The sequence below is a fragment of the Pempheris klunzingeri genome, chromosome 1 (assembly GCF_042242105.1).
Source record: "Pempheris klunzingeri isolate RE-2024b chromosome 1, fPemKlu1.hap1, whole genome shotgun sequence".
Classification (NCBI taxonomy): domain Eukaryota; kingdom Metazoa; phylum Chordata; class Actinopteri; order Acropomatiformes; family Pempheridae; genus Pempheris; species Pempheris klunzingeri.
In genome coordinates, this window is record NC_092012.1 from 27,337,847 (window position 1) to 27,363,854 (window position 26,008).

At 39.7% G+C, this 26,008-nt stretch overlaps 3 protein-coding genes across 4 annotated transcripts in view; 1 reads left to right on the forward strand and 2 right to left on the reverse strand.

Annotated features, from left to right (window-relative positions):
* Positions 1-4,454: 4,454 nt before the first annotated feature.
* Positions 4,455-9,162, forward strand: LOC139218480 (hatching enzyme 1.2-like). 2 transcript variants are annotated; one of them, XM_070850173.1, is made up of 8 exons: positions 4,455-4,524; positions 4,796-4,799; positions 5,439-5,516; positions 5,799-5,954; positions 6,266-6,386; positions 6,697-6,875; positions 7,624-7,705; positions 8,093-8,225. In XM_070850173.1, the coding sequence occupies exons 1-8, from the start codon at positions 4,465-4,467 to the stop codon at positions 8,223-8,225; spliced, it is 813 nt and encodes a 270-aa protein (XP_070706274.1). In that variant the 5' UTR covers positions 4,455-4,464. The 2 variants fall into 2 exon arrangements, with proteins under 2 accessions (XP_070706274.1, XP_070706192.1); XM_070850091.1 differs by lacking the exons at positions 4,455-4,524; positions 4,796-4,799; positions 5,439-5,516 and adding an exon at positions 9,014-9,162 and having other exon boundaries at positions 5,871-5,954; positions 8,093-8,217.
* A 403-nt stretch (positions 9,163-9,565) lies between these two features.
* Positions 9,566-11,755, reverse strand: fadd (Fas (tnfrsf6)-associated via death domain). Its single transcript, XM_070849968.1, has 2 exons — positions 11,427-11,755; positions 9,566-10,103 (listed from the first exon to the last, which is right to left on the reverse strand). The coding sequence occupies exons 1-2, from the start codon at positions 11,731-11,733 to the stop codon at positions 9,826-9,828; spliced, it is 585 nt and encodes a 194-aa protein (XP_070706069.1). The 5' UTR covers positions 11,734-11,755; the 3' UTR covers positions 9,566-9,825.
* A 9,016-nt stretch (positions 11,756-20,771) lies between these two features.
* Positions 20,772-26,008, reverse strand: part of ano1a (anoctamin 1, calcium activated chloride channel a) — a 75,701-nt gene continuing 70,464 nt past the window's right edge. The window contains exons 21-25 of the mRNA XM_070832691.1: positions 24,765-24,917; positions 23,169-23,221; positions 22,844-23,028; positions 22,526-22,631; positions 20,772-21,371 (exon numbers count right to left, since the gene is read on the reverse strand). Of these exons, the coding sequence (XP_070688792.1) occupies positions 21,129-21,371; positions 22,526-22,631; positions 22,844-23,028; positions 23,169-23,221; positions 24,765-24,917 (740 nt within the window). The 3' untranslated portion in view covers positions 20,772-21,128. The remainder of the gene's footprint in view (positions 21,372-22,525; positions 22,632-22,843; positions 23,029-23,168; positions 23,222-24,764; positions 24,918-26,008) is intronic.

Below are 26,008 nucleotides of genomic sequence, written 5' to 3' on the forward strand. Positions count from 1 at the left end.
AAGCGCGATTCGTCACTCCAGAGAACGCGTCTCCACTGCTCTAGAGCCCATAGGCGGCATGCTTTACACAACTGCATCCGACGCTTTGCATTGCACTTGGTGATGTATGGCTTGGATGCAGCTGCTCGGCCATGGAAAGCCATTCCATGAAGCTCTCTACACACTGTTTTTGAGCTAATCTGAAGGCCACATGAAGTTTGGAGGTCTGTAGCGATTGTCTCAGCAGAAAGTTGGCGACCTCTGCGCACTGTGGGCCTCAGCTGACCCCGCTCCGTCATTTTACTTGGCCTACCACTTCGTGGCTGAGTTGCTGTTGTTCCCAATCGCTTCCACTTTGTTATAATACCACTGACAGTTGACTGAAGAATATTTAGGAGCGAGGAAATTTCACGACTGGACTTGTTGCACAGGTGGCATCCTATCACAGTACCACGCTGGAATTCACTGAGCTCCTGAGAGCGACCCATTCTTTCACAAATGTTTGTAGAATCAGTCTGCATGCCTTGGTGCTTGATTTTATACACCTGTGGCCATGGAAGTGATTGGAACACCTGATTTCAATTATTTGGATGGGTGAGTGAATACTTTTGGCAATATAGTGTAATTGTATCGCGGGCCGGATGTGGCCCGCGGGCCTTGAGTTTGACATATGTGTTGTAAAGAGATGTAAAATCATCTGCTAGTGTTTTGTCAGATTGTAAGCTTTTAACTTATTACTCTATTTTTTGTTATTATTTTTTAGATATTAAGATACAGCTCACTTTTTATGGTTAAACCTTACAGTCAGTGCTTCCTGCATCAATTTATAACAGCTGGACATGATAATAACTAATAATGTACAGTGGGTACGGAAAGTATTCAGACCCCTTCACTTTTTCAACATTTTGTTATGTTACAGCCTTATTCCAAAATGGATTAAATTCTTTTTTTCCCCTCATCAATCTACACACAATACCCCATAATGACAAAGTGAAAAAAGTTTTTTAGAAATTTTTGCAAATGTATTAAAAATAAAAAACTGAAATATCACATGTACATAAGTATTCACATCCTTTCCTATGACACTCAAAACTGAGCTCAGGTGCATCCTGTTTCCACTGATCGTCCTTGAGATGTTTCTACAACTTGACTGGAGTCCACCTGTGGTAAATTCAATTGATTGGACTTGATTTAGAAAGGCACACACCTGTCTATATAAGGTCCCACAGCTGACAGTGCATGTCAGAGCAGAAACCAAGCCATGAAGTCAAAGGAATTGTCTGTAGACCTCCGAGACAGGATTGTATCGAGGCACAGATCTGGGGAAGGGTACAGAAAAATTTCTGCAGCATTGAAAGTCCCGAAGAGCACAGTGGCCTCCATCATTCGTAAATGGAAGAAGTTCAGAACCACCAGGACTCTTCCTAGAGCTGGCCGCCCGTCCAAACTGAGCAATCGGGGGAGAAGGGCCTTGGTCAGGGAGGTGACCAAGAACCCGATGGTCACTCTGACAGAGCTCCAGCGTTACTCTGAGGAAGTGGGAGAACCTTCCAGAAGGACAACCATCTCTGCAGCACTCCACCAATCAGGCCTTTATGGTAGAGTGGCCAGATGGAAGCCTCTCCTTAGTAAAAGGCACATGACAGCCCGCTTGGAGTTTGCCAAAAGGCACCTAAACGACTCTCAGACCATGAGAAACAAGACTCTCTGGTCTGATGAAACCAAGATAGAACAATTTGGCCTGAAGGCCAAGCGTCACGTCTGGAGGAAACCAGGCACCGCTCATCACCTGGCAAATACCATCCCTACGGTGAAGCATGGTGGTGGCAGCCTCATGCTGTGGGGATGTTTTTCAGCGGCAGGAACTGGGAGACTAGTCAGGATAGAGGGAAAGATGAATGCAGCAAAGTACAGAGACATCCTGGATGAAAACCTGGTCTAGAGCGTTCAGGATCTCAGACTGGGGCGACGGTTCACCTTCCAACAGGACAATGACCCGAAGCACACAGCCAAGATAACGAAGGAGTGGCTTTGGGACAAGTCTGTGAATGTCCTTGAGTGGCCCAGCTAGAGCCCAGACTTGAACCCCAGTGAACATCTCTGGAAAGACCTGAAAATAGCTGTGCAGTGACGCTCCCCATGTAACCTGACAGAGCTTGAGAGGATCTGCAGAGAAGAATGGGAAAAACCCCCCAAATGCAGGTGTGCCAAGCTTGTAGCATCATACCCAAGAAGACTTGAGGCTGTAATCGCTGCCAAAGGTGCTTGAACAAAGTACTGAATAAAGGGTGTGAATACTTATGTACACATGATATTTCAGTTTTTTATTTTTAATACATTTGCAAAAATTTCTAAAAAACTTTTTTCACTTTGTCATTATGGGGTATTGTGTGTAGATTGATGAGGAAAAAAAAGAATTTAATCCATTTTGGAATAAGGCTGTAACAACAAAATGTGGAAAAAGTGAAGGGGTCTGAATACTTTCCATACCCACTGTATATCTGATCCAAAAATGAGATGATTGGTTGGCTAATAAGGAAGACTGATAAAAATATAATATATCTGTGTGTGATGGAACATTTAAACAACTGCTCTCTACAGTAGTTAGATTGTATGTGTTCACTCTAGTAACTTTATAATGACATCAAATTCACCAATTATTTTGGAAATGATGAAATTCTGAATTCCTTCATGAACTGAATGAAACAAGTACAAGCCTGCTATACATTTGCTCCCTACTACACATTTGCAATGTCTGGTCTTGTCACAGTGGGTGTTTCCTGGGTTTATATTGACAACAGTGTGTGAATGTCCCACACTGATAAGAGCAGGGTAGTGTGCTTTTCTTCCTGTCACACAGAGTGACAGATGTTTCAGACTAAGACTCCGCCAGCTCTTCAAACACAGCGTTCAAGTGCTGCTTGGATACAGTGAAAAAGCTGATGAGACAGCCCCCGTAAGGGGCATGGGGGGGGCTTAAGGGTTGTGTATTAACTTATATATCTTCGTTTTTTTATCTCACTGTACACGTTTCAGAGCCTTCGTGGTGAAAATACAAAATACAAATACAATACAATACAAGAGCTATTATTTATTGTATTGCTGTCAATTAATCTATCAAACAAATGCATTAGAATTTTGTTTATTACACTCAATTTAATATACATTTCAGTTGCATAACTCCACTATTTAATGATGACTGGTCACGACTAGTTCTCTAAACAAATAATTTTAAAAATTGCTACAGTACCCAGTGGGAAGTAATTCAACTCCCAACCATTGCTGTTCATGAACTTACTTTAATACCTCTTCAAAAATAATCAACCGTTATGTGAAGTATAGAATACGTCATTTTGATTTACCTCTTTAGTTCATGCTGCTCAAAGTCTAATGTACCTACAGCTCCCTACAAGACCACATATGCACAATGTTGAATGTGATGATGTTAATGAAGACCACGTCAAAAGCTCAGTAACTGGTACAAAATAGACTCATCACATGGTAGTGAGATGGCTATCCTAGTTAAAAGACTAATTCATGGTCTAATAAAAGAGAAATTCATCTCAAAAGCTCCATCCGATGTACACAGTATGGCAGAACTGATGTAAACAGCCATGTTAGTTGGCCCCTTTGGATTCAGTTAACAAGAACCTTAATGTTACATGTTAATGTTACTTTTAGTTAACAGTTTGTGTTTGTCCTTTCTTGTTTCAACAGGACAGAAAAGATTTTCTCAGTTTGCTGTGAAAAGACTTTACTGGAGTTGTGAGCTTAACCTCATCAACCACTTCTGGGATGAAGTAGAACCAGACCTGATCACCAAACATCAGAGTTGGACCGCACTAATGCGCTCCAACTCTGTGTCTGCACAGGAGATCATCCCTGCAGCAGGTGCAGCTTCTGGTACAAAGCCTGAAGCCAGAAGAGTGGAGTCTGTCTCAGGAGCAGGAACTTTTCAACAATGTTTGGGTGTCCATGTATGCGTTGGCATGTCCATCACCTTTATTTTATTTAATGAGAGATTCAGAACTATTTTTATATTTGCACGGAGAGAGGCAGTACTGTACTCCACACCCCCATCGACACACAGGCACGTACCTGTGACAGATGCAATATTTCACACAGGTTGCAAAGAAGTTGCCATATATAGTGATGAGGGTGTGAAGTTGTGTTTGCACTTTTTGATACGTCAAATTCTTTCTTAGTTCGTGGACAGTATATTAGTAGAACTCTCACTGGGTAACAGACACTCACTCTCTCTTAAATCTGTCAGGTAAAAACCTAATTTAAAGCCTCTGACATGTTACATTCATGTTTGGATGCAGAGTAATAAAACATGGATAGATTACATTGTTGTGATGTCATACTGGCTAAAAAAAAGACGTATATTTTCACAGAGTGAATTTTCTCTGTGTGAATTGTGGTTTCTTTCTTGATCTCCCTCCTCATCTTCGTCATCCTTGTTATTACAGGTCTGCTGCAGTCATGTTGGTTTTCTCTTGGTCTCTTGTGATCCTGGTGGTGACGTCTGCAGCCTCGGCTGAGGTAAACATAAATCCAGAAACCAGCTCATCTCACTGATGTGACATTAGTGCTGGGGGTCTAAACATGGGACAATCAATTACATATAGATGTCAAAATGGAAAAAGAGGCTCCAAAGACACATTATACAAAGCTTTTGTTCTATTTTACCTGTAATGTTTTCATGTTAAAGTTATGCAGATAGAACCAGAAATAGAAGTTACCATTTAATCAAACACTAGAAAATCAGTTTAAATCTTAAATACTAATTATTGAAATGTCAAGTGGATGTTAGGAACGTCATTTGCATAGATTTAAGTGTTAAAATTAAATTGATTGGAGCTCAAGACTAATGCTACACAGAAATTTTGTTTGAAATGACACCATGCATAATGTTTTCATAAAGTGAAAAAACAAATCAGAAATGAATGTTAGTTGGCTGATTCAGTTACCTCTGCAGTGTTTCGACTTTACAGATGCTTCTAAGAGAAAGATACACAGCTCTACATTTATCCATATCTATATTTAGGATTTCAATATTTGAGGGATCAATCGAAATAAACTTTATTTTCATTAAACAAACCCCTCAGCTCCAAAACATTTAATCTTATCTGCAGATTAAGATTTCACAAAGCTAGAGTTTCATCATAGTATTCTGTCTTTGTGAATGAGCTTTTGTAACCTTTTTCTCTTTTACTTTTCTTTTCCATGTTATCGTGGTCAAATACAGCAAGGTAAGGAAAAAATCAGACCCCTCTTTATTGAGCTTTAAACAAAAACTGAACAGTAAAACAGGAGGATTATTTTCGATTTATGGATATTTAATGATTGACTTTATATAAGCGACCCAGCTGCCTGCATTTGAAGTGAAAGTGATTCTGATGTTAAACTCCACTGTTCAGGATGATGATGTATAAGTTCAAACAGAATCAATGCAGAGGTTGCTGCTATTGAGGAGGACACATCCAGAGAGCTCTCCGTTGGTGAACTGCTGGAGAGAGCCAACAGAGAACGCAGTGAGTAGAGCTTTTCCTTCTGTTATATTAAACAAATACATATTTGTACATACTGAAACCTATAAACTATTTTGTTTTTATCAAGCAGACCTGAACCATGTTGTAGAGGCCATATTATAGGACAAATGAATTAAAAAATGTTGTAATTGAATACATTTTAAATACTTATCTGTTAAACTCTGCCTGCATGTTTCAATATCCATTTCAAATAAGCCTCCATATCAACGAACCTAACCTGCTCTGTATTTCAAACTCAGCCCCATACCTGTGTTGGTCTTGCAGCTCCTAGCTTCGATGAGCCCATTCTAATTGGAGGAGACATCGCTATCAAGTCTGAAGCAGATAGAAACGCTGACCCCTGCACCAGCACAGGCTGCCTGTGGAGAAAGTGGTCTGATGGGAAGGTCTACATCCCATACTACATTGCCAATCACTATTGTAAGCACTGATTATTTTTCCATAGAGGCAGGTACTCACATACCAGACTAGTGCCACATATTATAGGCTGGCTGTTGTATGAATGCAGATTTAGATGCCAGCAAAAGCCTGATTCGATGGCTATTGAAACAATAACTATTACAGTAATAATAAAACTCTTCTGCAACAGACATAATACAGTGGAACTGCTTCTGAAAAAATGGATATAGCCACTTCATATTGTACAGCTCAATTAGGCAACATAACTTTTTTTAAAAATAATTTTAAGAGCTACACTGCTACAGATATTTTTAATGTATTTGATCTGCCAGCCTCACGTGAGATGGCCATCATCGAGCGTGGACTGGAGTCCTTCTCTTCAGTTTCCTGCATCCGTTTCAGACCCTACCAGAACGGAGATACAGAGTGGCTGAGCATTGAGTCCAGGGATGGGTAAGGCTCTGGCTGTAGGTTCACACTTCAGTGGCAGGGTTTGCGCCATACACACTGACTTCCAACAATTTTCTTGAGCTTTATAATGAAACATAGATGTATTTATATTTCTTTAACTACAGAAAGTTCATTAGAGGACTATTTTCCTCCAGAATCTACCAACAAATGCTTGATCAATGAAAAAATGAGGAGAAAATTCATGTTTGAATAGAAATGATGTAATCAACATTTGTTCTACAAGGATTTAGAGCAACAATTCTATACGGTGATACCTTGTATATCTTGTATATTGATTTCTATGTGCCAACAGCTGTTACTCCTACGTGGGTCGTCAGGGTAGTGGTCAGACTGTGTCTCTGAGCCGTCAGGGCTGTCTGTACCATGGCACCGTCCAGCATGAGCTGCTCCACGCCCTCGGCTTCAACCATGAACAGACTCGATCCGACAGGGACAACCACATCAGGGTGTACTGGGAAAACATCATTGATGGTTAAACACTTTCACCATCTATTACATGACTTGTATTGTATTGCTGTTTTTAGTCTTAGAGGCGGAAATAATGCTGTTGTTTGAGGTAAACCTTGAGGGAAGGACAAAATGGTGCTCTTACAGTTAGCAGATATCAAGTGAAAGGAGAGGAGGAAACTGTGATGCTACTGGCTCTGACAGAAAAGGGAGGAACTAAGGCCTCTTATTTCTTCTAGTTGTATGCTAATATAAATGGTAAATGGTCTGTATTTGTATAGCGCCTTTCTAGTTATTTCAACTACTCAAAGCGCTTTACATGACATCCTCATTCACACATCATTCATACAGGAGGAAATGTAATTTGACTGTTCTTTCACACACTGAAGCTGCTTCAGGAGCAAGTTGGGGTTCAGTGTCTTGCATACATGTTGTTACATGTTACATGTTGACCCATAGGAGCTGGGGATCGAACCCCCGACCTTCTGATTGAGGGATGACCCACTCTACCACTGAGCCACAGCCGCTCCATACTCCATATACTGTCCACATAATCTACAGGGTAGATATTTGTTGGTGGGTTAGTGGGAGTTCAACATAGCCTGTGTTTTTTAGTCTAGTTGCCATTAGTAGAACTGCAGCATAAAACCTTTCAGTATTGGCTTCCTTTGGTCTGCTGTGGTTGTTTATATAAAGAGTGTGAGCTGATTATTATGTTTTAGATTTTACATGCTGTAAACATTATATATTACATCTTCTCTCACCTTTGTAGGCATGGAGTACAACTTCTACAAGATTAACACTCTGAACCAGGGAACTCCTTATGACTACAGCTCTGTCATGCAATATGAGAAGTATGGATAACTTCACGTTTGTGTTTTTTTACTTTATTTAATACATTGAATTGCATCTTTCACCTCCTTTATAACTGGATAGAAATACTTGCTTGAAAGATTTTCCTGCTTTCCAGTGTTTCTTTGTGAGCTAATTATCACTTAAGCAGTCTGTGCTCCTATTTGAGCTGCTGCTAACTAGAGGCTCAGCGCATCGGAGCTTACTGTATACTGTCTGTATGCACTGGCCTGTGCATAAGGCAGCTTCAGTAACAGTATCAACATGAACCCACTTTTAAACATTTTATCATATCATAAACTCCAGACACCAGAAGTATTAGGGATTCCCTCCAGGTAATAAAACCCAAGCTCAACCAGCTTTGCATTGTGGTATCTGTGGTTCTCCAGGTATGCCTTCTCCAAGAACAACCGTCCCACTATGATGCCTATTCCCAACAGCAACGTATCCTTTGGCCAGGCCACCCAGATGAGCAAGAATGACATTGACAGGCTGAACAGGCTGTACAAGTGCTGTAAGTAGACAAACATACACAGTCACAGTCAAGCAAAATCCCTCAAAACTGTCTGAAAAATGATGAGTGGGCTGTTGCATTAAAGCAATTTTTTCAGGTCTGTCTTCAAACAACAATCAGGTTTTGCTTACTGTATTAATTTCTCCTGATTGGATTCCTTTCTAAAGTGCTTCCATTGCAAGTGTTTGGGGACAAATTCACTGTCTTTGTTTATGGAAAGCCAAAAGGGTCACAATTAGTCACAATTCCCCTAGTGTTTATAAACGCTGCTCAAAACGCATTCAGGTATAATGTAAATGCCGGCCACCATCCAGTGTTATTGAAATGTTTTCGCGCTAGATTTCAGGCTCGGTAGTGTAAAGGATAAGACAGTGGTTCAAGATCCATTCAAGGCAAGATGATAATGTTAGAGTTATGAGTGCTAAGATTGTTAGTCTAACAGCATGGAAGTTTGGAACTAAGTATTTAGTTTCATAAGCTTGAAACAAAAAAACTTATGTTCAAAGGGAAGTAGCTCAAAACATAACTCTGGAAAAACTTAACTTAAAAACGGTAAGTGTTAGGAAAATATTGGGTTGAAAAATTAGTTTGGAAAAAATGTTTAGATATTCATAGCTATGAAAACCAAATGATCATTCATCCTGTCACACCACTGGGTAAAGACCTCTGCTGGATATCTGGGAATGAGTATTGCTTTCAGACTTGATAAGATGTGAACCTGTCCTTAAATGTTAACCTCATTGGAATATTCACATAACTACCTATCAACCCCATTGTCTCCCCATTTCCTCTGCAGAAAGAGCACATGGCCTTTAACCTGCTTCCCTAATCACATCAGAGAATGCCAATGAAGAAGATGCGCATATGAGGGACTTGTCTCATAACATACCATTTTAAAACAAAATATGATGGCTTCTGATCAGCAAATAAAAGTACTTCACTTTACTATTACAGTTTATTGATTTTCTTTCCATACATCATCTTTAAGGAACAGTTCGTCTTTTGGAAGATATGCTTATTTTTTTCTGGTGGAAAGATACATATGTTAAATATGAAACTACTTCCTGGAGCTCATTAGGTTAGCTTAGCAAAAGAGACTGAAAACAGCAGGAAACAGCTAGTTTGGTTTAACGGTCACAAAATGTGCCTGGCAGCACCTCTAATGCTCACACTCACAACCACATCGACATGTCAATCACTTCTGTCTCCAAAAAAACCAAGATGACACTGGCCAAGATGCCTTGAGGCTTCAAAATGGTTGTCCACAAACCAATGGGTGATGTCACGTCCCCTTGTTTTATACAGTCTATGCTGATGACATTATATTAGAGTATGAATGAAAACAAAATTTAAAAATAATTCTTTTAATTTTAGATGTAACTTTTCATATTGCTGACATATTGGTGAATACATCCACCATCACTTACAGAGCTCAAAAGAATAATAATTAGCATTACTTGATAAATTAGAGCAACTTGTTACACTGAAACAAGCTCTTTTTGCATAAATTCATATATCTGCAGATAACCTTCCAGTGAGTTGATTCCTTTAAATTAGAGCTTTCATTTTCAAAATGAATCTTAGTCTTATCTGATCTGTTAATCTACATCAATGTTTGAGGGTTGCTAGTCTGTGCTCCACTTTATCAGCGGTCAGGTTGTACTGGCAGGCTCTCAGGGCTCGGATCAGCTCCTCTACTTGGGCCTCGGCTCCTCGACTCTTCCTCCACTCTTTCAGCAGCTCCACGGCAGTCTCCTCCAGATCTGTGGGATGTCGATTTGAGATGGAATCAAGCTTAACTTCAGCCAAACCCAGTTTGCGGCCCAGCTTACGCCAAGTCCTTCCCAGGTTCTCTGCAATCACCTCTGTGGCGCTGTCCAGTTCGGCTGAAGGAGGAAACGTTGAGGATTTAGTGCTGAGGTCACTAATTGGCAGACCATGGTCCAGGTCTGGATCCAGACAGTATCCTATCCAGACCTGGACCTATAATTAATCAATTGAAAATGATTAAATATTGGTTTAGCATTTTTATTTTAACTGGCACAGCTTTTCTAGCCTTGGTTTTGAGCAGTGGTTGATCATTTTGAGAGGGTAAAGCCATGTTATACTAGCTGGTTTTCCACACATTTAGAATCATTACTGCGTCAGCTTGCTTCATGCGTGTGCTTGTAACACGTATATTTCAAAGGTTCATTACCAGCTGTGGTGCACTGTCCATCTGTCACACTGGGACAAATCCCACTGGGCCGCCTTGTCGGTGGACCACCAAAATCCATTAAGTCCTTACTGGCAATTGTCTGTTTACCAGCCCTGTCTGTCTGTTTACCAGCCTTGTCTGTGCACACATGAAAGCATGCTGAGGTCCTGGTTTGCCACTGAGCTCACGGACCATTTATACTGAAGGCCTACATATGGAATTTCTGTCCCAGTACACCCCCATTAAAGGTTACTGTGCTGGTGTTACAAGTTCATAAGTTGTGACTCCTTGATGGTTGTTCTGACACATTCAGAAGCATTAAGGCTTACGTGCCACTAACAGGCTTGGTTGGGGGAAGCCCTAGGACGCTGAAAGTAAAAGTGTTAAATGAGGCTGCTGTTCATGCTTGGCCACCGATCAGTTGAGTAAGTGTGCTGGTAAAGAAATAGATAAAAAATATCTACATGTATACATATATGGTATGGTTTGTGAAATGATTGCTTCCTTGGAAATGCATTTTGGTATTTTCAAAATACAAAAAGCACTTTCAGGAGCTTTTAGATCACCCAAATAAAGGTAAGTTCATTTTTGTATTTTTTAAATACAAAAATACTTTAATACTTATAATACTTTATCTTGATACACTGACTGGTTTCCATATGTTGTAGTTTAATTTGTTTTACAATGATTTTGAATGTTCTATCAAGATATTCTCATGTATTTTTACAGTAATATTCTAAGACTATTCTAGTAATATTAGTATTAGTAGTAACTGTGGTGAATCGATCATGTGAATGTGACGTAGTCTGGCCTACTGCAGGTAGGTCAGACCTCTTGGTGGGTTTGTTTAGTTTAGAGCACTAATTTATGCCACACTTGATGGTCACAAACTTACTACTACAAAGATTGACAGTCGTAGTGGTTTCCTACGTATCCAGAAACTATAACACAACTGTAGTGTTCCTCGACACAGCACCCTGGGGAGACGCAGCTCCGCAAGTTCGTACCGCACCTTTCACGGCCGCGTTCAGCCGGTCGTCTGTCCCGCCCCATCCAGGATGACTGTGGAAGCTCTTTAACTTCTCTGAGAGGTCGAGTCGGTGAACATGGACGAGGAGCCCACTGAGGAAGTCCCTGTTGTCGGCCCCTAGCCTGCCTCTCTCCGTAAAAACCTGGAACAGTTCTCTCCCGCTGTTGATCTTCTCCAGGTCTCTCTTCCCGATCATGTCTCGGCACAGAAACTTGATGTCGTCCAGCTGCTTGGCGGACAGCTGGTTAGAGATCTCCAGTAAAACAGCGTTAAAGTTTGAAGAGCTCATAGCTGAGACATACTCCACCTCCGCTGCTGGGCGGATGTGATCTGTCTGAACAAGCAAATGCTTCACTTTTAGTTTCACTTCCGTCTGTCAGGCTGTAGCTGATCTCTTACGGTCTGTGGGTATGGCTCAGATCCTGGATCAGATCCTGGATCAGATCCTGGCTCAGATCCTGGGCCAAGTCTCTATTCAGGATTTTTTCATGTTTTGATGTGTGTGCTGTTTGTCTAAACTAAGTATATAGCTCATAGTTTATAACGTGGTTGACACAGTAAGACCACTAGTCCTCATTTGGCTCAGAAGAATGACTGCACTTTCTCCTCAGTTAATAATCTCCACAGTTCACAGAGTTTCAGAGCTGCAGGTGTGATGGTAGTTCTTTTTTCTTCCCAGGTGTTGTAGTAAACCAGTTGATAAAAGGACCAGATGATGTAGAATGACCTTAAGACCACTGTTCCAGAGAAACTGGTGGATAAACTAAAACACCTTGGTCTGATACAGTTACAGAGTATTTACATGATTTCTTTAAAGAGGGAGTGGGAAATAAGTCATCCACTGATGTACAGCATATTTAGATGTGACTGTATCAGAGCAAGCACATTATTATCATTTGATTTTGAAATGATGAGAGAAGTCATCATTGACACAAGGACACGGACACCTAATCCAGTCACCAGTGATGGTGCATTTGGTCCTGGGGGGTTCTAGTGCGCATGTGTGGAAGTATATGCTGCCTGTTATGATTGCTCCTGCTCGTTTTCTTATTTTTTCTTACTTTTACTTTCTTATCTTTTTAATTATTTGTTTTACTTTTTTGCTAGTAATATATTTTTAAGACGTTCTCTCTCCAATACATGCTGGTGGAGAGAGCTCTTGTCATCTTTTTGCTGTGAAAATTGTTGCGTGTTCGTTTTTTTCGATGAAGGACAGGCAACTTCTCTCATTTAAGGTGTTTTATTTTCTGTGTGAATAAGTATTGATCTTGGCGAAAGACACAGTCTGAGCTCTGAAAACCACAGTCAGCAAGCTGTTAGTCTGTAGCCAACAGGTCCCAGAGTGAGCCCCGAAACATGTATGTAGTAACAGTATATACATTCCAGCAAGAATACAATTATTTATGATTGGTCGGCTAGTTGGGGAGTAACCGTGGTTTAGACTTGGCCCTCCCTTTGTTGGTGCACAGGCTAGTCCCAGCCTCTTGGCATCACGACCTTCCATCCAGTAACCGCACCTGTAAACAAAGTATCCTCCCTGGTGACCTTTCCCTATCATGTGAGTGCTTCTTACAATAGAGTCATTCTGAGAACATCCCTCCCCTGCAGCTATCTCATCCTCCCATTACACGGCCTTCCACCAGCTTTCGTCCTTGGAGATTCCGGTATAGGGTGTGAAATGTAGTTTATGGGGTGTGTAATGTAGTGCATGTAAGCGTGCTTGTGCTTTCTTGCCATAAACGTCCCACTTGATCATCATGTGTCTGACCCTTCAGAACCTGGGGTCAGTGCTTGTTTCCCTCTTACAACTATGGGGTATGGCCCTCCCTTGTAGCGATACATTGCATTAATATGTCTTTCCCTGAAAATATAACACAGCACATACAGTGGGGCAAAAAAGTATTTAGTCAGCCACCAATTGTGCAAGTTCTCCCACTTAAAAAGATGAGAGAGGCCTGTAATTTTCATCATAGGTATACCTCAACTATGAGAGACAAAATGAGAAAAAAAATCCAGAAAATCACATTGTCTGATTTTTAAAGAATTTATTTGCAAATTATGGTGGAAAATAAGTATTTGGTCAATAACAAAAGTTCATCTCAATACTTTGTTATATACCCTTTGTTGGCAATGACAGAGGTCAAACGTTTTCTGTAAGTCTTCACAAGGTTTTCACACACTGTTGCTGGTATTTTGGCCCATTCCTCCATGCAGATCTCCTCTAGAGCAGTGATGTTTTGGGGCTGTCACTGGGCAACATGGACTTTCAACTCCCTCCAAAGATTTTCTATGGGGTTGAGATCTGGAGACTGGCTAGGCCACTCCAGGACCTTGAAATGCTTCTTACGAAGCCACTCCTTCGTTGCCTGGGCGGTGTGTTTGGGATCATTGTCATGCTGAAAGACCCAGCCACGTTTCATCTTCAATGCCCTTGCTGATGGAAGGAGGTTTTCACTCAAAATCTCACAATACATGGCCCCATTCATTTTTACCTTTACACGGATCAGTCATCCTGGTCCCTTTGCAGAAAAACAGCCCCAAAGCATGATGTTTCCACCCCCATGCTTCACAGTAGGTATGGTGTTCTTTGGATGCAACTCAGCATTCTTTCTCCTCCAAACACAACAAGTTGAGTTTTTACCAAAAAGTTCTATTTTGGTTTCATCTGACCATATGACATTCTCCCAATCCTCTTCTGGATCATCCAAATGCTCTCTAGCAAACTTCAGACGGGCCTGGACATGTACTGGCTTAAGCAGGGGGACACGTCTGGCACTGCAGGATTTGAGTCCCTGGCGGAATAGTGTGTTACTGATGGTAGCCTTTGTTACTTTGGTCCCAGCTCTCTGCAGGTCATTCACTAGGTCCCCCCATGTGATTCTGGGATTTTTGCTCACCGTTCTTGTGATCATTTTGACCCCACGGGGTGAGATCTTGCGTGGAGCCCCAGATCGAGGGAGATTATCAGTGGTCTTGTATGTTGATTTCTTCACACCAAGCTGCTTACCTATTGCAGATTCAGTCTTCCCAGCCTGGTGCAGGTCTACAATTTTGTTTCTGGTGTCCTTTGACAGCTCTTTGGTCTTGGCCATAGTGGAGTTTGGAGTGTGACTGTTTGAGGTTGTGGACAGGTATCTTTTATACTGATAACGAGTTCAAACAGGTGCCATTAATACAGGTAACGAGTGGAGGACAGAGGAGCCTCTTAAAGAAGAAGTTACAGGTCTGTGAGAGCCAGAAATCTTGCTTGTTTGTAGGTGACCAAATAGCCTACTTATTTTACCCAGGAATTTACCAATTAATTTATTAAAAATCCTACAATATGATTTCCTGGATTCTTTCCCCCCATTCTGTCTCTCATAGTTGAAGTGTACCTATGATGAAAATTACAGGCCTGGCGATTCCGCCAACAGAGTGACATTTCCGTCCCCAGCATATTATTGTATATTAAATGTATAAACACAAGTAATAATATAATACAAATTATATTGCATTATTATACAAAACACCGTACACATGAATCATTGTAGAAATTACAGATATATATTTTTTAAATATTTTAAAAAGGCATCCCAAACACTGATACATAGCATTTCTTGCCTGTCCCCACAGCCAAACACTACACTTTACCACAATGCATCATGAACAAAAATCCTTCCAAAATCTATTTTTTTTGCATTTAAGTGTGACTCCATATTCTATCTACACTTGTAAAACAAAGGTTTTACAAAAACGTCATTACATTTTGGTTAAAATTCACATTTTAGTGCTGTCCCCAGGTTTTCACTCATTGCTGTTACCCAAACACATTCCCCCCTCTGAAATGTTTGGAACACTCCACCAGTGACATTTTCTGCAGGAAGTGACATAATTTGGGTCTTCTGCAAGTCATGGGAAGACCAAAAGTAAGTCATTTATTTTTCCTTAAATTTAATGATATATTAGCTGTGTCAGAGACGGTCAATCTAAAAACTCAGTCCTGTTACCTAAATTATCTCTAACACAATATTTGTTGATATCAAAAGTAAAATATTCAGTTAAATCTTAAGAATGTGCTCTATGTGCTCAAGCTACTAGCATAGATGGTAAGTGGCTAGATTTCACACAATTGCTAATTTTATGCTAAAAACTCATTGCTGTTTCCCTCATTGCTGTTACTCAAATAAAGAGTAACAGCAGAGAAAAAAATGCAATGATAATAAACTTTCGAAAGTTGCAATAAATTAAATAAAGTAGCCTGAGATTGACCAGTACTCATTTTGAATGAGTAAATGTGTATATTACTAAATTCTATATTGAAATGGAATGAAAAATGAAGTTTAATTTTGAAGAGTTACAACGAGCAAATTGCACTCTTTTGGCGGAATGACCCGGGAGAACTTGCACAATTGGTGGCTGACTAAATACTTTTTTGCCCCACTGTACATTGTCAGTAAGAACTGAGCTTCCAGTGTTATCATAGCAATTGGCTCTATTGGTTGATTGTATAATATTATTAGTTCACTCACAGGTCACTTAGTTAGTTCAAATATAGGTTATACAGTTTATTATAATGTTAGTCATACAGTTATTAGTGCTAATTCAAGTCCAGTGTTCTGTAATTAGTTTTACATATAGTGCTGTTAGTACAAACTTAAGGCACACAGTATTGTATGATTGGGCCCTTTATAAGTAGTGATTAAAAGTAGTATTAAATTCCCCGCAAAGTACTACTTTAACTCTGCCAGGTGCAGTAAACATATGGCCGTTGGTAGCCGTTTTGGCTACAGGAGTGATCAGCTGATCACTCTGAAACCTGCTGGCATCTTGACCACAAGATCTTCACAAATTTCAGAAGAATTGTGGAGGAAAACACACCGAGGTTGCAGAGGAAAGAAGAACCAGTGGAGGAGAGAAACTAGAAGGAGACAACGGAGGCGTATGGAGGAAAAGAAATATAAACCCTGTCTCCCCATCTTTACTATGGGCAACGTGAGATCGCTGGTAAACAAGATGGAGGAGCTAACACCGTTAGCCAGGAGTCGGATGGAGTACCGGGAGTGTAGTCTGGTGTGCTTTTTGGAGACATGGCTGCATCAGGACATTCCCGACGAGGGGAAGGAGGAGGAAGGAGGGGGGCTTGCCGTTCTGGTGAACAACAGGTGGTGCAGTCCTGCTAAGGAGCGCATCTGCAGCCCGGACATTGAACTGTTAGCTGTTGGTCTTCGTCCACGTTGCCTGCCACGGGAGTTTTCACATGTTGTCATGGTGACTGTTTACATTCCTCTTTCTGCCAACCCAACTTCGGCGTGTGACGTCATCCACTCCGCCACAGCCCGGGCACAGACTCTACACCTGAGTGCACTCACTGCTATCTCTATCTTCAACCATGTCACCGTGGCAAAGGCACTGCCCAACTTCATCCAGTACGTGAACTGTTTCACCAGAGAGGAGAGGATCCTGGACTCTGGACTCACCTGATTATTATTATTATTGTTATTATTATTATAATTATATAATACAGCTCCTCACTCTGAGTGTACATGTTGTTATATATTATTATTATTAGTAGTAGTAGTGGTATTATTTGTATTATTATTATTATAATATAGTACAGCTCCTCACTCTGAGTGTACATGTTGTTATATGTTATTATTATTATTAGTAGTAGTGGTATCATTTGTATTATTATTATTATAATATAGTACAGCTCCTCACTCTGAGTGTACATGTTGTTATATGTTATTGTTGGTAGTAGTAGTAGTGGTAGTAGTATTATTAGTATTATATAATACATCTCCTCACTCTGAATGTACATGTTGTTGTATATTATTATTATTAGTAGTGGTATTATTTGTATCATTACTTTATTCTTATTCTTTTGGAGCTGTGTGTAACAAAAAGCTATTTCCCCCTGGGGATTATTAAAGTAATTCTGATTCTGATTCTGATTAAAAGTCCTCTGTATACAGATTTGTAACACTGACAACTGGTCAAGGCACACAAAAGCTTCTTTGTACTTAACCCTTTCATGCATGAATTATGATAACCTCAGTCAGTTTTTTAAATTTTTTTTAATGTTTTTATTCATCTTTAGGTGTGAAAATCAACCCAAATTTTATAAAGATATTTTTACATGTCCAGTAGTTGAAATGTAGCTAGTGATGCATGATGTACAATTCAGTGGACATGTGATTAATCATAATTTCCTCCCAATATAAAATCAATACTTGGAAAATTTTGCAATTGCATGACTCCTTAGATGTTACGTGATGTCACCATATTTTTCTTTCCTGCAAGGGTTTCTTTTTATAGTAGGTTTGAACAGAAGAAAATGAGCAGCTTAGTGTTTCTGGCTGTTTTGCGGCTGTCACTCTTGTTTTTTCACTTGCAATGGCTATGAGATGATGCAGTAGCATCCACTGTAGTGGCTGATGTGCAACTATGCCATCAAAACTCATGCACATACAAGAAAACAGCTTTTGAATAGCTGTACACTGTAGTGACCTCTATGCATGAAAGGGTTAACAGATTTGGTGTGTCTTGTTAAGGTGTCACCCAAAGTTACAGGCAGCAATCACCCACATCTAGGATATATGATGACATGCAGGAGCAAAAACACTAATCCAGGCCATCATCTCTCTCACTGCTAGAGAAAAAACACTTGCTCTAAATGACCAAGTTTTTGAGTTATATTGTACTTTGGTGGTATAGTGTGCACATAATTAAATACCAAAGCAGTGAAATGCAGGATTTTTAAATATATAGAGGCAGTACACCTCCTTTATTTGCTGTTAGTTCAAACAAAAACGACAGACAAATTGGTTATACATGCATATACACTCAGGCATGTTGTGAAATGTGCTTTGACATACATTTGAATAGATATCAGCATATCACAACTTCTAGTGTTTTATTGATGCTGTAAATGCAACACAGAAAAGGACAAGGAGGGTTTCACACGTCATCTGGTTATAGGAGATAAAACTCCTATGGCTCTGTGGCAGCACATGATCTATCACTGAATATCAATAGACACACCGCAGTAACAGCATTAACATTTAGAGGAAATAAAATGTGCAGTTGTTGCTCAAAAGAGGAAGTCACATCCCAGAAAGAAGTCACAACTTTAGAGATGAAATGTCTTTTTGGGCTGTATTAGAAGATGTTTCCCAGGCATCCATCAAGAAATAGTCCATGACGATGATGGTTCTCACTGACTCCAGTTGATAGATCAGTGGTCATACTTAGAAATGCACTGTTATGAAAATAAAGAACATTTTAAACATTTTGACCAAAAAGTGATCCTCACTGAAAATTACAAATTGAGGGAGAGGACTTAAATTTAGGGTAGTTCAATATATTTACAGCAGGGGGCGGGTGTGGGGGCTGACACGTTGGTGAATGTAGACTGCACATTTCATTCCATTTTCTTTTCTTGAAAGTGCTATCCAGTTACTCCCCAATGTGCGTTTGCAGTTTGATGGAAAGAAAACAACATATTATTCGGTCTTTGTGCTTGAACAGTTGTAGTTTTGATAAAATCTTATATGACTTTTGCAGTTAATATAAGGCATAATATATAATATAGAAACAGAGCTGCATGGCCTGCTTTGAATCCCTGAAGCAGCTGGGAGAATATCAGGCAGTGACTGTCATTGTTGCTGTGGTACCATTGAACAAGACGCTAGCGCTGCTTTTTTAGAGACGTCAAAAAGTTGAAAATTCCTACTGTAGCAAAAACGACCTTTAAATTCTCACATTGCTATTATTGTAATTTTCAAGGTGTTATATGAGCATGGTGAAAATGCACTTAATTGTACCACTACACATGACCTTAAACATTCAATTTCATTTTTAACAATCTTAAATCTAATTAAATGATTAAACATACATGGACATTTTCATTTCATTTACACTTGCTGAGCATCTTAAAGGATAACATGTATTTTTAAACCTGAGCCCTATTTTTGTTTTTTACATAATTTTGGTCCTTGTTAAATTAGGGTCCATGTTTAAAAGCAGAGGAGTCATCCTTTCATGATGTGTAAAACTGTGAAGGGCTTTTCTGATTTCATTCAGTGAGACACAAAACATTTACTTCTGGGCTGTTAAAACTTGCATGAGCCAAAATTTCCAATCAGTGGCTCAAAGGTGAGGAATGAAGAAACTATTGACATCAGGAAATCGCCCCACTTTGTTGATGGTCCAAAAGACACCAAATGAACAAGGCATTTAAAGAGAAAATACTGGAGTCTGTTGGGTCTATTGGGAGCTTGCTAGCAGTAACCTGCATTAACTGATTTTTATGTATGACAAGAGCTGAAAACACAACAATGACAGGTGATATGGTGAGAACGTGTTTGCAAACAATTGCTGCAGTATTTCAAGCTTATCTACATATTACAGCAGCAAATCATGTAAAAATATTATATTACATTAAGCATCAGCTGCTTGAGCTCAAAGCACAGTAAGTACTGGACTTGGTGTCCAGAAACATTCAAAATGTTAAATACTTATGTAACTGTGTGTCATATGTGTACATTATTCTCTGCTAACACGTTTGCCATTACTATTTTATATTCAATTCAATTCAATTCAATTTTATTTGTATAGCCCAATATCACAACAGAGTGTCTCATAGTGCTTTACAAAGTTCACTGAAATAAACATGTGGTAACAGCTTGTCACTGTTGTGTTTTCGGTTAATGCAAGACACACAGACTGGTACACAGGATGGACAATAAGTATCTACAGTGAGATGGGGCATGACAACAATTTGTTTTTACACTGTAAATCTTGCCAATTGCAGCTTTAAGAATTCCAGTTCATTGGAATGAATAAAATGTGCTGTATATTCCAGGAATAATGGCACTGAGTGCTGTTAGGCAGTTTGTTCATACATGTAACAAAGAGCAATATATTGCTCAAACAAGAGAAGCAATAGGCCGGCTGAAAAGGAAGGCCTTCCAAAACCTCTCTGTTCATCCCAACAACCAAAGTACGTGTTGCATATTCAAAAAAAGTACATCAATACGCTCCTGCATTTCTATAGATTTGTGCAAAAAAGGAAAAAAAAAAAGGCATGTCTGAGCTTTCCACATTGTTGGCAGGAAGGAGGATCTCCTTGGGTGTTAAGATACCAGGAGGAAACTCAGAGGGACCATTTGGACGGATTTAAAGAGACTGTCTTCAATAAGCTGCATTCAGGTCCTGTGGGAGAGTTGGCAAGCATGAACTCACTGCTTGAAAATAGGATTCACATGAGTTTTGGCACTGCTTTCTAAGATGTCCTGAATGATCTCAACATGGATACCCCCCCCCCAGTCAATTGAAGATAATGGCTTGTTCCTTACAAATACATCCAACAAATAATGTTTCTTATGAGTATTTTCAAACTACTTGCTGGTTGTTTGGTGAATGGCAGGTAATGCAATGTGCGGCAGTAGACTGTAAGATATTAATATGAGAAAAGTCTTACAAAGAGGCAAACAACCCGTCTCTAATGGAATGTGTCAAAGATAAGCTTTTTAACTGTCAAGTGAATCCTGCAGAAATTCCAAAACAACGTGATTGCAGCAAGAGCTTTACTGATTAGTGCTAATGGCAAACTGTTTAACCGTTACCAGCTTATTTACAATTTGTATGAAGGTGTGTGCTTGCTGCCTTTTGTGCTTGTTCTCTCAGATGCTAGCAGCTAGCAGGTCAACTGCAGTTTGCGTGTAAGATGGGCCGCGAGCGGGGCTGTGACAGGCTCTGATTGGTTGATGGGGGGGAGGTGCAGTTGTCCTGGTTGTGGTTGTCCCTTGCTGCAAGCCTTTTGCCCTGCTCCTCCTTCATGAAGAGCTCTACCATGAGGATCTTCTCCTTATGCATCTGGAGGCTGATGTCCTTGGGGATGTCTGGGATCAGCCAGTCCACAAAGTCACTCATGAGCATCACTACGTTCTGCATAGGATGGAGGGAACAGAAAGGAACATCTCATTGAAGTGTAGGACCACAGTTTTTCATGCCTAATGACATTAAAGCAGGACTATGTACCTTATGCTGGACAGTGGCCAGTGTAGCCATACTATGGTGCGTTTACACCTAGTTTTACTTTTGTGATAAAAATATTCATTTATGAAATTCTGAAACGTAGTTTAACAGTAGCAGAAGAGTCCTAAATCAACAAACTTACTCATTAACAACATCTAAAGTTTCCTGACATTAGCCATCATAAGCTAGTGGTCATACCAGACCAAGGCTGTAGCTTTAAACCTCCTCCACCTGATTGTTAAATTTAACTGATTAATGAATAATGAAGTGTTATTTAGTATGAATTCAAAATCATTTGAAAGGGGAGGTGCTTTTTCTTTCAAAGAGTAAACAGTCAAACTTAAAAACATATAGGAGAGCAGATCAGGTAGCTAATGTTATCAAGTCCACTGCATTTGCGTCAGACCGAAAAATATATCACCATTAAAATTGGCTATTTATGAATAACTTTAGACTTGATCATGACCAAGATGTTTTTCCTGTTTTAAACTAGATATGCAACTGAACTTCAAAAATATAGAAGTCATGAATGGACTTTGTTATGTGTGGTTTTTTTTTCATATTTATGAATAATAGAGACTCAGGAATTTATTTGATTAACTTCAATTATATATATAGTAAATCAAAGTTATGACTTTAATTCCACATTTTTTATCTTATACAAACAAAACTCAATTCTAGTCAAGGCACTGATGTACAAAATCAGAATTTTATTTCAGTATTAATTTTTGTATCTCACTAGTGTCACATTCTTTTTTTAATAGTATTTTAATACTACTGTTGATTATTGTTGATTAGACTCCCTTGTTCTATTTATTAAAACTAATTGTGATCACACACATACTTAACAGTTTACAGTGTGAAAATTAAATCTATAAAGGTGAGTTTTCAGTCCAAAAACATGTCTTCATTACATTCTCACTCAATCTATTACCTCATATTTCCCTTTGCACCCAGAAATTCATCAAATATGAATAACTTGTTTACATATTTGCCTGCTGCATACATACATACAGTATGAACAGTATATGCTTTGATATTAATATCTGTGTGTTGTTGCAAACCTGAAAGACAATGACAAAGGCAAGACGGGCAGCCAGAATAGCCCAGAACTCCTTAGAGAGTTCATATGGTGTGCTGGACCATGGAGGCTCTCTGTAGTCCTTATACCTGGACACAGGGAGACAAAGAGTCTGGACATACGATTCATTTGGAAACATTTAAAAGATATTACTTGATGCTACAGATGTCCATTTAATCCCTATAAAAACCATCAATATCACAAATAGTAAAAAACAGAGATGGTCAATTTGAAATGTATCAATTGTTGTTTCAACACATCAGCAAAGTGAACTCCAAAATCAAGTAAGGTGAAACTTTACCTGCAGGTTTCTACCGTGTAGCCCAGATGCATTGGCTGCAGAGGGTCTGTGCCTGGCTGGAAGTCACTGACGTTGAAGTAAGACAGAGTATGATTGACGAAGCCGTGCATGGTGCCGTCAGGGCTGTACATGTACAGGTAGACCAGCCGCGGAATGAAATCAGAGGTGAAGGAGATTACGAAGGCCTGAGGGACAGACAACCGTGTAACCGCTTACTGTCTTCATGAATCATCATGTAAACCATGAAGAACGTTCAGTTTCCAGCATTAGAAAATGTTAGAGTACTGTACTGCTTTGAAGGGAAACTGGACACAGTGAGACTTACATTAACGATGACTGCTACCTTACTGAGGCCTCTTAGAAGGTTGTACCAAATACCTGCAGACGGACAAAAGAACCGTCATTACGGTGAAAACGGCAGTATAAACATGTGAACACTTGTATGGGGTTAGCAGCTACCACTAGATGGCACAAGCCCACTGCATTACATGTGGGTTGTTAGGTTCTGGCTCCAGGCAGCCATCTGTGTCAGCTTATTTCAAACCTTAAGCCCAGTGCCAGGCATGATCTTTGATTCTTTTGATTATCATAATAAAGTGATAGTTTATATCTACTTCAGTTTTATCATTCTCTAATTCAAGCATTCATCTCCTCCAACACTGATTATAGGAACTCCTTAAAGATTTGAAGACAAGTTATCTATCCCCATTTTGTCTCTTTGCATCAGATTCCAGTTAATTTTACAAGATTTTTATTATTTACAAAACATGAAGCAGCAGCTGAACAGGATGGAGTGTTCAGTTGAGTAAGGCAGCATCGTGTACAGTGCAGAAAATAAATACAAACTAATGCAAAGTAGCTCAGGCAGTTAAACCATGACAGCATAAAATTAAAGTACATGATAAATCCAGAAGGGACACACACGCGCGCACACACACACACACACACACACACACACACACACACACACTTTGGACTTCATGGTCTGACTCTACTTAGTGAGCTGTTATGCTCACATATAACCAGCAAATTCCTCAGATCCTGCAACAGAGCCTGTGATTTAAAACTGAAGGAAACTGCGCAGTTCCCCCAAAACTCAAGGAAAGGTTCTTTGTTGAAATTTGACTTGTTACCTCAATGACTTTTGTGCTCAAACTCCTTTTTGTAAATTTGAATTTCTGAATCAATTGGTCTTTAAATTGAATGTCCTCAAAGGGATCGTTAAAGTAATTCTACTTCTTTTTCTTCAAATTCTTTCAGTTCTTGTTCAAACTTTGTATTTTACCAGTAATGTTTGCTATATTAATGTTTGCATTTATGTTTGCTTTTAAATGTGCTGTACAAATAAAGGTCATTATTAGTATTGTGATTTCCTATATACTGTATATATCTAGTATTCTGATGTGCAAGAATCAATGCATTCAAAGCCATTATGTTACGTTCACTAACAATATTCACAAGCCTGTATGAACATTGAAAATGTTTTTGGTTACTAGGGACATTTCTCCATAAAGGTGTTCTTCCTCAATACAATTCCAATGCACAGTAAGTGATCCACAGAATCCCCACACTTGTAAAAATGCTTTCTAAGCTTAAACCAAAGCTAATATGAGACTTCAACAATCTGACCATGTGAAATCATGTTGTTATCTTCCAAAGTTAATCTTTTTAGTACAATATTGCCTCTGCTTGCTATCCCAGACAGCTAGAGTGTATAGATAGCAACACAAACGGGCTACTGAAGCCTCATTATGTTCAGCTGAACTTAAAAGTGTATTCTTACGCAGAAGAAGGATTGAAGACCACCTCTTGTTAGGAAGGGATCATTATGTGCATTGTGGAAGACTTGTGTGAGTTTTTCTCTATTTAGTTTCAGTTGTCACCTTCAGTGTGTTCAGTACCACCTTCAGTGGACACCTACCAATGTCTTTGGCTTTGGCTGCAATTGGCCTGCGCACCTCCATAATAAACTTCTTGGCATCCAGGCGAATCTCAATAATGTTATTCAGAAGAGCGAAGAGCGGAGCCAGGGGGAAGGAGGCCACGAAGAGAGTCACCATCCCAAACTGGATGACTAAAGACGCAGATGAGAGGTTAATGGATGAACACATAGAAACTGACTGTGGGCACTACAGTGCAGACTGTGATTCACCATGCTTGATGGTTTGATGGACATGTGACCAAAGCTATTTGATCTAAAACATTTCTTTATGGTTCAGTTCCTTGGTCCAGTTTCTTTTCACACAGAAAAATCCCGGTGAGCCAAAATGCATCACTACAAACCACGAGAGAATGTTCACTCCGCTTATTCATCAGATGTGTCTGTGCAATGCCATTGTGTTTGATGGTTCATTATGCTGACATGCCAATAGCTTGAAAAATGTCCCATTGGACCGACAGCCCATTTCTGCAACTGCCTGTTTCCCCAAAAACAAAAACAGACACCCACTCTTCCTGCAGAGAATACCCAGTCTCTATGCAGCTCAGTGCCTGCCAGCCCTGTACATGGTGCTGAATTGAAAGGGATTTTGCCCTTATAAGCTATCTTTTTAGCCTTATACCGAGCAACTTTACAATTTAATTTTTTTACATGGAAAACTGTTCCAATTGTTTCCTTTTTCCAAATATCTAATGTCTGCCACAAACTTGCTATCTTCCCCGGAGCCTTTCTGTGCTTTCTCATCTCTCAGGTTCCTGTGGATCCTGGTCCTGGTCCTGCTGATGTGGTTCTCTGCTTCATGAATCACTGCTGCGGATCGTCGGCCACTCGTCATGTTTTTTAATAATATCATACTGCTAATCTTTTAGTCACACTCCTATTGTTAGTGCTGTTAGTGCGTTTCAATAATATCATACTGCTAATATTTTAGTCACACTCCTGTCACCACTGCTATAGTCATTGCTTGTATGTTGGTTGCTGTTTGTGTGTGTCTCTCTCTCTCCCTCTCTCTCTGTCCAACCTCCACCCAATGCGGATCCTGACAGAAGCCGCCCACATTGAGCCTGGGTCTGTTCGAGGTTTCTTCCCGTTAAAGGGGAGTATAATATCTGATGCTTGCTCACGTGGGAATTCTTGAATCCTTAATTTTGAATTCCTGAATCGTTGGGTCTCTCTCTAATTAAAGATTTTGGTCTAGACCTGCTCTTTATGTAAAGCGTCTTGAG

What these genes read in the sequence shown, in the direction of transcription:
- LOC139218480 (XM_070850173.1), top strand. Translation starts at nt 4,465, where the DNA reads ATGTTGGTTTTCTCTTGGTCTCTTGTGATCCTGGTGGTGACGTCTGCA. An exon ending in CTACATTGCCAATCACTATT is followed by an intron (nt 5,955 to 6,265) that starts GTAAGCACTGAT and finishes TTGATCTGCCAG; the next exon opens with CCTCACGTGAGATGGCCATC. An exon ending in TCTGTCATGCAATATGAGAA is followed by an intron (nt 7,706 to 8,092) that starts GTATGGATAACT and finishes GTGGTTCTCCAG; the next exon opens with GTATGCCTTCTCCAAGAACA.
- fadd (XM_070849968.1), bottom strand. Translation starts at nt 11,733, where the DNA reads ATGAGCTCTTCAAACTTTAACGCTGTTTTACTGGAGATCTCTAACCAG. An exon ending in GCTGAACGCGGCCGTGAAAG is followed by an intron (nt 10,104 to 11,426) that starts GTGCGGTACGAA and finishes TTCCTCCTTCAG; the next exon opens with CCGAACTGGACAGCGCCACA.